Consider the following 12,750-nt stretch of genomic DNA (forward strand, 5'->3'; position numbering starts at 1 on the left):
ATCTGTTAGATCCACATTATTCTCCCTTAGATATGAAATGAAGTCATTAAAATTTTCTTCTGTGGGACGATAATGACCACTGTGAGGCCAAACAGCCTGTTGAAGAGAGTAACAAGCAACCATCGTTAAGAGATTGTCTCAACACATAGAGAGCACAAAGCAGTAAACAAAAAACCAAAAGAAAAAAGATATTATGCATAGCTATACCTTGAGGACACCACTATCAACAACTAATATTCCAGCAGCAATGGTGGCACCTCCAGCCAAGAAGCTAGAGTGTTGAAATGTACCCTTCTTCTTCTTGCCAACATACAAGATCTTTGATGTGCTGAGGACAAAAATCCACTTAGCATCGCGATCTTCTCCAGTGGTATGGAGAAGCTTCCCTGTTTGCTTGTAGATGAACTTTCCATCTGCCACAATAACTTCATAGGGCTTCCTTTCCCTCTGTGTTGTGGATAATTATTTCAGTAAAAGTTTGAATATAAATCCAGATAAAGTTTGGTGAAGAAAAGAAATAAAGACCCACCGGACCGAGATATTTGATGCACTGCTGTTGAAGCTTTAATCTAGGACATTTTTCCAGATTTACTTCCTTCCCTTCTCCAATATCCAGCCTGCATTTTCGGAACAAGCATAACCATTTTCAGTTTTAATTTATTCAACCTAATATCAGAACATCATACTAAACAAACAAAACTCTCAGTTAAAGAAAATTACCAGTAGAAGAAGGGTTCTTGACTCTGAGACTGGAGCCATTGATTATAATAGAAGTGTAAATTATGTCCATAACGATGCCTTGGATCAATCTGAATAACATGAAACTGGAATAAGTAACAGAGAATGAAGTACAACGGTAAATTAAGCTCGTTTTTACTGCAATTTGACTTACTGCCTCAAGCCAGTGTTGCAAAGCAAGCTTTTGAGCTTTATCATTCTTTGATAAACCTTTTCCAACCTTAGCAGCTCTAGTTCTCGCCCTTGACCAACGTGAAATAGCAGTTTCATGTTTATCTATATCAAAGAACGATATAGAACTCCTCTTGAGTTCAGCAAAATCTAAGAGCTCCCACCTGCATTACAACATACAATCGCATTATAAAAAAAAAAAAAGAAAAACTTCTGTATAGATAGGTCAGATATAGAACATATAAATATAATACGCACCAGCTCTGTGCAACAAGAACTGCACAATCTGCTAGCTTTCTCCTTATTCGAAAGCTCTTGTACACTTTTTGCAATCTTATTGCAGCCTCATGTTGTGGATTGCTGGGATCCAAAACTGGTAATTGTTTTGGAGTCTCTACGGATGTATCGGGTTTTGGGGTTTGAATATCTATTGCTTTGCTCTTCAAACTGATAGCTTTAATGGGCAAATTCTCTGCTCTACCTAATTGAGTCTTAACTGAAAGCATTCTCTCCAACTCTATCCCTTTAAAGCTAACAGATCCCTCCAGTATCATCTTTCCAGAACCTACTGATTTTAATATCGTGGGCTCTGAATCTAAACTTTTGAAACTGATAGATCTAACAGGTGTTTTGACTTCATCATCTCCAAAACTAACGGATTTCACAATGACAGATTCTAAGCCATTGTCCGCATCACTGCATTTTGCAAATGGGTAGGAAAAAGAAACGCCCATCCGACAACAAGGGGCACTGATTTCTGTGAAAAAAACTGAATTCAGTTAAGCGTTTTATATAACAAATATACAAGGTATCAGTGATACAAAGTAAAGCAAGATGCTTGTTGTAAATAAAATCGGTAACTATTTGTCAGAAACCAGAGCACATGTTGCAGATAACCCATCAAGAAACCTTCCACCTTATTAGAAACAAGAGCAATCCATTTTCTCTTCTTCACATTGTTTAATAAGTGAGAGAGAGATTATATAACCAAAGAAGCAAAGTACCCATTGGAGCTATGCATTCGAACCAAGGAAGGTCGATTTAACAATCAAAACTATTCATTAAACACGAACAATTTTGAAAATCTCGGGAAAGAAAAAAGAAACTCATTTCATTCAATCAAAGACCAAATACAGAAACCCTTATCAGCATCCTTTAATAATGGACTGTGGATCTGCCAAAACCATCAAACAAAAGCAATCCCAGAACCCCACTTAAGAAAAGCACATGACAACATAATCATATGATCAAACAACAACAATCCAATAACACCCATGTCATCAAAACCAAAAGAAAAACAGATATAACAGACCACCATTTGTGAAGAAAGCAGTATAGAATAGAGAAAAAAAAAAGCATTACCTTGAATCGTATGATGATGGGAAGGGATGGAAGAAAAGAAAAAAACAGAAAGAATGGTGTTGGGTAAAATGGGCAAGCAGAGGATTGTTGAGATATTTGTTTGTTGGGTTTTGGTTCTTGATTTCAGCTTTCCTTGTGTCTCTCTTTCTGTTTCTCTGAAAAACCAAACTCTTTCAAGTCTCAATGCAAAAACGAAACTACCATTGCTAGCTTCGACCTCGGGCTGCTTATATTGTATATGTTAGACAGAGACAGCAACTGCAAATTTAAAGACCCCAAACAGCGTTGGTTTTGTTTCTCAAGTTCCAACCACGTGGATGGACTACTTGTTAGAGGTTTCGTTTCTTTTTCTTTTCTTTCCTTTCCTTTTCTTTTCTTTTCTTTTCTTTTCTTTTCTCTTAGTTAGTACAATTTTTTTGAAAAAAAAAATTATTTTCTTCTTTTTTTTCCTTCTACAATTTCGATGAAAAATTTTAAAATTTTCAATTCTATACTATTTTTTTCTCAATCAAATAAAATTATTTTATTAAGTATAATAGAAGCTGACACTAAACCCGAAAATATAATTAAAAAAAATTCAAAACAAACTTAGACAAAAACTCAACACGATTGTAACCACATAACACACTTAAAAACTATATTTACTTTTAAAAATAAAAAATAAAAAATAAAAATGGGTGTTGAAAAATTGATATATAATTTTAAATGAAGGAGGCTATATAATAGAAAGCAAAATGAAATTGTGGGTTTGATTTTTTGTTTCTGTTTTCTTTTCTTGTTCAAGTTGATGGTAAAGAGACTAGAAAATAACTTCCTGGAAATTGTTGGGCAGAGAAATGTGTCATAAAGAGGTCATTTTCAGATTGACATCACAGCTTATTCCAAACCAAATAGGAGTTTGCAGCAAATGAAAGGAGATTGACTTGATCATAAACGCCACCACTGATGTCATTCATTCTCTCTTTCTTTCTCATCCTGCTTGGTGAAAACGTAGCTTCTGCCCCAAGCTTTTTGGTTAACATTTTAAACATTAATGACTCTGATGACATGAAGACCAACTTTCCTTCAACTTTTTGGAGAAGTGGTGTTACCTTGTTGGAGTCAGTCTATGCATTGTTAGGTACTAATACCTATTTACCTTGACTCTAATCATAATTAATATATACAATTAGGTTTTTATATAAAAAATTAATTATAAATTATGTCTGAAAAATTAACCATAATTGAATATTTATATTTTTGTATGTACCGCTTTCAAGTGTCCTTAAAACACGTCAACACGATATATCATGTTTTTATTTGAAAATCGAGTAATTTATTTCTTCGAGTTTCATTTATTACGAAAAGTTTTTCGTGCTGTCAAAAGATAAAAGATGTTAAATATGGTTTAATTAGAATATTATGGATAATTTATTTGCAAGGAAAATGAGAAGAGAAATAGGTTGATTATGTCTTTGCACACGTGTAGTAACATTGGACTGAGATGAGGAAAATTACACAAATATTGAATGGGTATTACGAAAGGGAAAGCTCAGAGTCATTGAAACTTCCATGCATTGTTGGGGAATGACCCTCAAGTTGACTTGGATTGATGGGTTAACAACAACAAAGGAAAACCACTTAATTACAAAATGTCTATTTGTTTAATCCAATCTCAAGCATCCGGTGGCAATTTTATTAACATAAATATTATCTGTCCAAAGAAAACTATATATGTATTTATATATTATTTATTAAATGCTGACCAAATGTCTTGTGTTTAAACATATGGAGGGTTGAGCATGTATTTTCAAGTTGAGACAATTTTATGCTATATACATACACAACCCTTACACCCCACTAAAAGTACAAAATGGGATGTCTAATTATCATCATTATCCTCTTCAATTGACCCATTTCACCACCCCATCCTAGCTTCAACTATCATATCATGTGATTCATTAGCTTTTTCGAGTTTTCTCCAACTTCATTCTTCTTCTTCTTCTTCTTTTTTTTTTGTCTTTGTAAATTTTGTATGCATTGTGCTTTTCATGTGTTCAAGTATAGAGTACCTTTGATGGAAATGCTTATCATTTCATAGCAAAGATGGGAAACTCGAAAACAATATTAATGATAATTAACAATACCAAAAAAAATTAGGTATCATGTAGCAATTAATTAGATAGGCCAATCATATACAGCTCTTCTTATATTTATATTGGTCATTATAATTTGAAAGCAACTATTACAAGGTGAAAATCATGTTTGCTTAAATATATATTAGTAATTGTTCCAAAAAAATCAATTAAAAGTAATTATTTAATATAAAAAGTAAAATCATACTTTTTTGTCATTTAGTTAAAAAATTAAACTAAAATATAACATTTTTTAAATGTATTATTGATTTTTTTTTCCAAATACCCTTTTTTGTGTTAAAAAAATCACAAAAGTTAATAACAAACAACAGAAGTAACAAATAAATACAACCTTTTTTTTTCTTTGTAGAAATTACTTTTGAGTTGAATTTGGTGATGGAGAAGCGACAGAGACAGGACAATTGGCTAGGTTATGATGGTGTACATGCATGGAAGATAGTCCCAAAGGGTTACATTGATGTTATTATTGACTTGTTATTTTAGGAATTAGACTTATTACAATTAATTTAAAATATATATTTTGATTATTTCTCTCTTTTATTATCAAAATTTACCCATAATTGTCTCTAGTATATATCCATGAGTTTAGCATCACAACCAGCAGTCAATATACTGGTCCTACATTTTGTGTCTTTGGGGTGGAAATGAGAGAGGTTGCCTTAATGTTAAAGTTATGCCAAAATGTTAGAATATACCCATGATTTTCCTTCCCTTGTTTTGTTTTATTCATACAACTTCAGAACCTGCAACACATTAAAGATATGAAACACCCCAACTTGCATTTAAAATTTCCTGCTCTCTAAAAGGAGATGGCCAAACATTACAACCCTTGGGGGGGCAGGGGGAAGAGAACAAGTAATGTATAGTGTTTTCACATGGAAGGAGCACCGTCTTGTGAGGGAAATATGTATGAACTATGAACAAATTAATTGTCACATCTGAAACTTTACATTTAATCACTTCACTTGGCACAGTCCAAATAATTTTTGAAAGCTTAAATTCATACAGGCGTAGCCGAAAAATCCAACACCTTAAACCCAAAGGATAAAGTATAAATTAAATAATACGTGTGTCGGAGAGTATCGTACGCCATAAACCAAAAGTGCATGATGTTTAATCTATATAATAATAATAATAACATTTTGTACCACTTCCTCATTTTAAAACTATAAACTAGTATCTAGGTATAATTGCAATGTATCTTTAATTTTACATAATAATTGAATCACAATATATCTACCATTCGAATGCGTTGATTAATTTGTTATTATATGTGAGTTTCGTAAAATTTTATATTGATATGTTTGAATAGTTTTTTTTTTTGTAAAATTTAATTAACATTATTATTTTATTAGTATATGTAATCAAGTTTGACCTTTATGCATTGCACCCAAATCTCAAATTTTTGGATCTACAATGCAACTGAGAAATAAAATAGATTCTAAATGAAAAACGATGAGCACAAATCTAGGTGCCAACACATATAGATTCTCCTTTACCCTAGTTTAAACATCAAAGATCTGGAATTCAAGATTGTGACCTGTAAGATATGAATACTTTAGGCAGTGACTTTTTGGCAACGGGCGTCAAAACAGAGCAGCAAAGTGTCATCACTACCAAAAACCTCGTCCCCACAAACCCAGTTATTTGGGTATCAAAGTCAAACACCCCTAACCCTAGTCCCTTGCCACACCCCACACACATACACAGAAGGAAAATGGAAGGGCAAAACACGCACAGATCCTCTGAGGCTGTGCTTTTTGTCCATCTTTCTTCTATCTATTATTATTATATTATCTGCATTGTCTGCATTATTATTTACTAGTACTTGTTTAAGAGAATTAAATAAAAGTAGAAAATCAGCAGGAAAATCAGACAGCCCAAAGACAACTGTCATTTGGGATCTCCATGCAAATGCATGCAAGAGAGAGATTAAGTGAGATTGGGTACTTTGCACCGTACGAGATGGCAATGCCCACGTGTCGGCTGTCATTTCAACCACGTTGCCTTGCCCGGTGTGAGAGGTACAGGCGTACCAAACCTTGGCGTTGCAGAGATAGTGTTTAGGTTGGTATTATTGTTACGAAAACCCTCGAGTTGGGAAAAATATATATTAAAAATTGCTGTCAGAAATTATTGTCAAATCGTATTGTGAAGAGTTCAAATATTTTAAAAAGAATGTGATGTTGAAAAGAAAAAAAAAAAGAGTGAACTCTTATATTTTTAAGTAATTATTTTTTAAGATGCTATAAAAATTAAATTATTGTGAAATTTAATTTTACAACTCTATATGAAAAAATTTAAATTTTCTAAAATATTAAAATCATTTTAAACTAGAAATTAGATACGTATATTTTCACCATACTTTTTAATTTTTCATTTGAAAGGTACTCAAATTGTATTTTTAAATTCAAAATATTTTAATAATTAAAAAGATAATTTTGTAATTTAAAAGATAGAAATGAGTATTTTGGTCGTTTGACACTCAAAAAGTTTAGAGCCAAATCAACATGTATTTGACATTGTAATAAGGCTACAAGTACTTTTAATTTCCACAAGCACAATGTAATACCGCAAACACAATACTAAATGAGTCCTTTAGAGGATGGAGTTAATGTATGCCCTATAAATCAATTAGTCGGATAGAGACTTTAAACATTTTATTTAATAAAAATTTTCTTTATTTTTATTTTTATAATTGTTATTATTTTCTAATAGGATAAAACCTATGAAATTAGACATACTTTGTAAAGAAAATTATAACATGTTATAGTTAGAAATTCTGGTTGCATTAAAGTATAATTCTTAAATGTTTCAAGTCATGCTTTATTAAGATTAGATATTGAGAAAGCTCAAATGCCGGTACATGATTATGTTCCTCACTTGTAGGTAGCAGTGGAGTCCAAGATTTCATATTTGAGGGGACGAAGACAATGTCTATAAAATAATCATACTAGAAGTTCAATGTTTAACAAAAATATAACTTATATGGAAAAAAATTCATGTGAAAATTACATAAATAACTTCAACTACATGCTAAGTACAAAATAAAGACATTTTTTAACAACTTTGCATGCTAAGATTGGACATATTTAATTGAGTTTGACAATCTTTCACAAAGGTGAAGACATCTATTACTGAATCAATGTTAAAGACTTTAATAATTTCATTTTCAATGAAAATGATCAACAAATTTCTAAGAAAATCATCTAAAATTCTATTATGAGTATCATTCTTAATGAGTTTCATAGTAAACAAATGCATGTTTTGATGTTGTAATGAAAACTTGAAGAGTCAAGATAAGCTAGATCAATCTACCAACAAGAAAGTTAAATTTTTATATTTCTATCTTTTGTAACACTTAACATAGCTTAGAAAGTATAGATATATTTTTTTAAGCCTAATTATGAAAAATGTCAAACTTAAATAGATCCAATTGATGGATTAAACGCATTTTATCATATTTGGTAAAGTCATTATATAATATTTATTTGCGAGGTGTGCCAAGAGTGAGCAACTCCACCACATTCTTATTAAATCTAAATTTGGAGTCTAATTTTTGCAAGAATGAGTCAATAGCAATAAGAAACAAGTCAATTCGACAATAGTGACTTATTATGGCATGATCCTTTTAAATATGACTTTTACCCAATTTATATTTAGCCCACATATTAAGAATCTCAATTTCATATTTTTCACAAAACTTCTTTACTGACATAAGCAAAATTTTCTATCCATCTTATCTCAATTGTTGGAGAAGCTTTATAGTAAGTGATACTAAAAAAATTGCATTTAGTATGTCTTGAGACTTTAGTTGTAAAGCTTTTAAGAGGTCATTTATTATCTCCAACAACTCTTTCATAAGATGCAAGGTAAACATAAATTCAAATGACATATTTGTATGTTATAAAAATTATAAAATAAGAGGTAAAATTATAAAATTATTATAAAGACAAATTTATAAACTTTTTAAAAAATAAAGGTACATTATAAATTATTGTGAGAACAAAATTATAAAAATTAAAAAAAAGAGTTATTATAAAATTTTTAAAATCTTTAGCGGGTAGGGGTTCCTACTAGCCCTTTCCCCTCTACCTTTGCATGTAGAGAGAAATCAATCTTGCAAATTGAAGGATACATGAACTATTATATAACTGTTTATTATATGAACAAATTCACTGAACGTAATCTATCATAAGAACATTTTATATTAATTTTACTTAAGTGTCTATGGAAGTAAATTTTCATATAACACTTATGTAAGTGATGCTTAAATTTGAAATCATTAGGTTGCTTTATGTCTAGAGTACTATACTTTGATATTGTTTTTAGTGATCCTAACTAAGGATGCTCAAGGATGGATATTAGATATAATATGAAGAACATGAAGGCAAATAAATAACTAATAAAAGATTCATCACCTAATTGATACTAAGGGGAATATCCCACTGCACATTGGTATGTAATAACCTAAGTGAGTCCTAGGCTAAGACAAAATAAGGATAGAGAGAAGAGTATTTTATTCTTAGTAAAGAGTTTATTATTAGCCTCAAGTGCTAATATGACAAAGTCAATATAGAGTAAACACTAAACCAATACTCTATATATCATCAAAATATTTTTTGGCGACAAGATACTAATAACAAGATAAAATTGTTTACTGAAGGGTTGGGTCAAATCACAATAACTCTACTTAACATTTTGGTAGTTATAACATATTCTTAGATGTCAATCTTTAACCCATAAAAATGAATTAATCATTTGGAAATTGATGGCTTTAAAGGGGTTTGATTGATCTAATCCTATTCAGGTTAGGATTATAATTTATATTTATTCTCAACATATTAAAAATTTAATAGGTCACACACATTAAATATGACAATTTGAAAATATAAAATAAGGAATTAAATTAAACTTAATTGTAAAAAAGTTTGTAACTTTAAGTGTTTAATTAAAAGAGTTCAATTAAATTTGAAAATTTTATAAATAACCTAAAAGTTGCATTGAACCTAAATGGATTAGGATTGCTTGTAAATACAGTTAAATCTTTATAAATTAACATATCTGGTATCATGAAAATTTATCTATTAATTAAAATATTATTTAATCAATAAACCAATAATTTATTAATTTATACATCAATTAAGCTTTTTTGATGCTTAATTGATGTATAAATTAGTCGAGTGGCATCACCCTTAGTACTGGAACTTGTGTCCTACAAAGATGCAGGTAAACCAACAATCACATTGCATAATTTTTTTTATTACAATACGAGAACGCTATGCATTAAGAAAAATTAGAGACGAGATCTAAAGAGACATTAATTTAAAGAAGAAACAAATAACATTAGAGTCATACTTTATAAAGATTTTTTAATTAAGTTATGTATATATAAAATTTTGATGTATAAAGAGATTATATATTAATTTATATATCAAGTGAAACTTATACATTTTATTAAAATTATGTTATTTTATAAATTTAATAAATTATTAATTTATCATATTAATATCAAGTTAAGATTAATTAAAAATATTATTTAATTAAAATTATTAATTTATAAAAATTGTACTGAATCCACTTCCAAGCTTAAAGGGACAAGCAAGAGAAAGTGGAAAGAGGAATGGGCAAACCTTGAATCTCGACACCTCACTACTACGTACTTTGAGTACGGGTTTGGCCCCCTTTTTCCTGTGTCTCCTCATCCTCCTTCCTTGTGTGTTCCGGTTTCCTTTGAGAAGCAAGCGTCACTCTAATTTTCTTTTTTTTTTTTAAATTTCGGATGACTGCCCAAATAAAAGGTGAAACTAAGCTCATTAATATTCTTTATTTTATATTTATTTTAGGAGGAGATATCACCAATTCCTTGAGAAAAGCATGGTAATGTGCATGTGAATGCGATGGATTTTTGTGTCCCCGGTTTTGATTGCCGAGATGAGTTTGACAAATACATTTATTATACAGCTTTTTGCTCACAAAACTAAATTATGGCTCATACAAGTGGCTAACCAATTGATTTATGAAATTTAAGTCGATAGAAATTAAAATTTGTTAGAGCAGAGCACAAAGATGGGTAAGAAGAGCTGGAGGAAGCAGGGCCAAGTCATGTGAAACATTTTAAATTATGAAGCGACATGGACAATGACAGCTGTAGTTGAATACTAATAAAGGCATTCTTTTTTCTTCTTCTGTTTGGTTTTACTAGGAATACTCGAAAAGTCTCACATTCTGACATAAATAAATTTTATTAAAAGAGATAAGTCAGTTCGCAATAAAACCCAGCCAGAGCACGAGAAAGAAAAATCTGGTAAACAAAAACGCGGTTGCTTAGAAGTTTCAGCAGCACCGACGAGCACGGATGCTGGTTGTCACTGTTAGTATCACCGCGACTAGCATGGGATGAAAATACTAACACAACAAAAAAAGTCAGCGTCTGATTGTGTTGACGTTTGCTGGATTGGATTTTGTTCGTTTTCTTTTCGTTGTGGTTGGGCTTGGGACTGAATATTCCCAATCCCCCCGTCACCTCCTTTTTGCTTGTACCAACCGACAAGTTTTCCCATTAAGGGTGCTCAAAAAGTGCCTTCACCCTTACCCTAACCCTTTTGTGTTCATGATTAATATGCTACTAAACAACTATTACTCCACCTTTTAGATTATTTGACCACTTTACATCTAATATTTACTTAATTACACACATTATTAATTTTAATATATATGTACGTACATACTCCTATTGCCTTTGGGGGTGTATTTCTCATGTTTTATAAAAATAATATGGTATTTTTATTTTCTAATTACAAGGTTGATAATAATATAAATTTATGGTTACTATAAATACATACTAGATTAGGTTGAATTAATTAAGTATATATGTAGTCCTTTCTATCTCCTTTCTCTTTTGATAAATTTCGTTTTATATATGATTATAAATTTCATGTGTTTTCAATCTAATTACATGTTCATATCAACATATTAGAATATTTAAGTACATTGTATCATTTTACGTTTCCATTAGATTAATTATAATTATTCAACGTAATACATGGTTTTCCTATAAAAAATTTTAAAAAATTAAATAATTATTTAAGTCTGAAAAGGCGTAACCCCACAGTGGCCTCGGACCACAAGAAAACTTGCCACCCTGTTATCATTATAACCAAAAAACAAAATGCCAAAAAACAAACCCCCACTTCCAGGGATGTCTTAGGCGTTGTGCTTTTGTACGGCAGTGCTGGTGTGAGCATCCTAACCCGAACAACATGGCCCACATCAGAAAGGGCGGCACCGCTGTCACCATGACCGTCCAATTGCTGGCTTAAGATGGCGACCAACAGTGTTTGAAAAGTGCAAAGCCGAACCGTGGTTGTTGGGTCTTTTCATGACAGGCGGCACATTGACCATTGATTCAATCCATTTATTTTCTATTTATGTCTACATTCTTAACATCACCTTCACCTGTTCGAGTCTTGTTCCCAAAGGGATAAGTCGGGTCTATTTTAGAATTTTACTTTTCAACTTTGCCCTTTATACGGGTTCAGGTCAAATCTTTGGAAAAATAAAACAGGTCCACTATTTGAAATCTTCTTATACTTTCTAGTTAAGCATATATATATTTAATATAAAAATAAAATAAAATATTTTAAATTTTAATATAATTTCACACGAGTCTATTAATATTCAAAATAAATTAATTGTTTTAAACATGTAAACGATGTTAATGGATAAACATGAAATATCTAAAATACTTTTATTCTTTCTCTACTTTTTCTCATCATTTTCTTTCTTTTAAGAGCTTGTTTGGTATAGTTTTTTTTAGTTTAAAAGTTATTATAAAATTTTTATAAAAAATAATAATTTTTAAAATTAAATTAAAATTATTTGATAAATTTTTTTTATAAGTTTTTTTTATAAATTATAATTTTAGTTAAAATTATCATCAAGGGTATTTTTTTTAAGAGAGTAATATTATAATTATTTTTAACAAATGAGGATATTTTTGAAACAAAAATAATTTTTTTTTTATATTTTTTATAAAAAAAAGAAAAAAAAAGCTCCTCATAGGAGCATTTCTATAAGCTTTTTTTAAAAAATTTTATTTTTTTAAAAAAAGTTACTTCAAAGCCTTTTAAAATTTATATTTGGTCTGACTTTTATTTTTAAGATATAGATAAGCTGAAAAAAAACTTAGTTAAACAAACACTAAGCCAGTCAGTAGGACTTCCTTACACCAGTCAACCACCCTGTTGTTGGATTTGGTCACTAGATTGTGCCCCTTCAACGATTCGATCTAGTTAGGGAACGTCCGATTGATGTTTGCCATGTTGTTTGCCGTTTTAGTTGC

The 12,750-nt window shown here is 30.5% G+C and overlaps 1 protein-coding gene across 1 annotated transcript in view; it reads right to left on the reverse strand.

Annotated features, from left to right (window-relative positions):
- Positions 1–2,494, reverse strand: part of LOC110412043 (calmodulin-binding family protein) — a 3,600-nt gene extending 1,106 nt beyond the window's left edge. The window contains exons 1-7 of the mRNA XM_089782837.1: positions 2,272–2,494; positions 1,168–1,666; positions 893–1,073; positions 721–809; positions 530–617; positions 208–447; positions 1–96 (exon numbers count right to left, since the gene is read on the reverse strand). The exon at positions 1–96 is cut by the window's left edge and continues 35 nt beyond it. Of these exons, the coding sequence (XP_089638963.1) occupies positions 1–96; positions 208–447; positions 530–617; positions 721–809; positions 893–1,073; positions 1,168–1,643 (1,170 nt within the window). The 5' untranslated portion in view covers positions 1,644–1,666; positions 2,272–2,494. The remainder of the gene's footprint in view (positions 97–207; positions 448–529; positions 618–720; positions 810–892; positions 1,074–1,167; positions 1,667–2,271) is intronic.
- Between the last annotated feature and the right edge of the window lie 10,256 nt (positions 2,495–12,750).

Source organism: Theobroma umbraticum, unplaced genomic scaffold (genome assembly GCF_002168275.2).
Source record: "Theobroma umbraticum cultivar Fairchild unplaced genomic scaffold, ASM216827v3 scaffold_95.0, whole genome shotgun sequence".
Classification (NCBI taxonomy): domain Eukaryota; kingdom Viridiplantae; phylum Streptophyta; class Magnoliopsida; order Malvales; family Malvaceae; genus Theobroma; species Theobroma umbraticum.